Raw genomic sequence first — 1,418 nt, forward strand, 5'->3', positions numbered from 1 at the left:
TCGCTAGCCCGTATGTGTGGAACATCGTGCACATCGGGAATATCAGCGCAGAATTACACAGATTGGCTGTCCACCGTAATCAGTGTGATGGAGGCGTGGGCGTGGCCACGCAAATCCCAGCGAGCCACACGTAGGCCGCGAGCTGGCGTGCATCGCGCGCGGCAACCAATCAGCGGCCGCGGCGCGTGCCCCCAGGCACCGTTTGCGTGAATATTATTAATAGAGCTTTATAGACTCAAGTCCGTGGTTGTTTTAACCCATGTCTTGACGAGCAAAGTAGCGGCCGCATCTCCCCGCGCATTACTTGCCGCGCGCACGCCCCACAACGAGCAGACATGGCAGTGTGCGAGGACACGACCGACGTCCAGAAGGCCCAGCCGATCGACACGCGGCTGCCGACGCCCGACCGAGCGCCGACGAACGTCGGCAAGCTTCCGTTCAGCATCGATAGGATCCTGAACTCGAGCTCGGTCGGCGACGCGAGGAAGCGAGGTGGTGGCGACGACAACGAGAAGGAGCATGGCGGGGCGGCGATGGTGACAACGCACGCGACGACGGCCGTTATTCGAGTTCCGGCGCATCGCCCGCTAGGACTGTCGAGCCTTCCGCCGCTCGTGCTGCCCTGGTTGGATCCCTTCGGCAGGATGGCGCGGGATAGACTATCGGGTGAGTAACGGGGCAACTGTGGGAAGGCAGACGGGCGGAGCAGGATGACGATAACGGAGGAGCATAAAACACGGCGTTCATTCTCAACCGCGAGTTAACAGTAACGGCGAATTCAGTTTTGTTCGTGTCGCGAAGTGAAAACCTTAAGAAGCGCGCGTTTGCCTACTATAGCAATGCGCGTGAGAGCGCGCTCATCGCCTCCCGCTGCTCACCACATTATCTCTCTACTTTCTCACTCACTCGCGCAATTCTTCCTCTGTTTTTTTTCTAACTTCGATGCCATAATCTAATCTAACGTGGAAGCTGTACACTCGCGCTTCTTTCCGCAGGCGATCTATTTCGCTACAAACGGATAGTAAAATTATTAATCAACCCACGGAACAATATGCATTCATACTGACTGCGTCATGCAGTATGCAACGCGCCACTTCCCGGCGGGCGATGTCAGTTTCAACGGCGAAGTTATTAATTTAGAGGGAATGCTTCTAGATGCGATACACCAGAGCGTAACTGTAGCTAACACGAATACTGCATGCTGATAACGACATCTATTAGTAGAATATAAATAGCCAGCAATGTATGAAAATTCTACGGTAGTGTATAATAGAAAAAGATAGAGCAATAAAAAAAGCGAGCGCGCGAGAGTAAGAGACATAAAGAGAGAGAGAGAGAGAGAGAGAGAGAGAGAGCGAGAGAGAGAGAAAGAAAGAAAGCGAGAGGGAGAGAGTATAGCTAGAGAGAGAGAGAGAGAG

At 53.6% G+C, this 1,418-nt stretch overlaps 1 protein-coding gene across 1 annotated transcript in view; it reads left to right on the plus strand.

Moving 5' to 3' along the window:
* The first annotated feature begins 290 nt into the window (after positions 1 to 290).
* LOC106806866 (T-cell leukemia homeobox protein 3-like) overlaps positions 291 to 1,418 on the plus strand; it is a 17,677-nt gene continuing 16,549 nt past the window's right edge. Inside the window, exon 1 of the mRNA XM_014809001.1 lies at positions 291 to 666. Coding sequence (XP_014664487.1) covers positions 336 to 666 — 331 coding nt within the window. The 5' untranslated portion in view covers positions 291 to 335. The remainder of the gene's footprint in view (positions 667 to 1,418) is intronic.

Source organism: Priapulus caudatus, unplaced genomic scaffold (assembly GCF_000485595.1).
Source record: "Priapulus caudatus unplaced genomic scaffold, Priapulus_caudatus-5.0.1 Scaffold183, whole genome shotgun sequence".
NCBI lineage: Eukaryota > Metazoa > Priapulida > Priapulimorpha > Priapulimorphida > Priapulidae > Priapulus > Priapulus caudatus.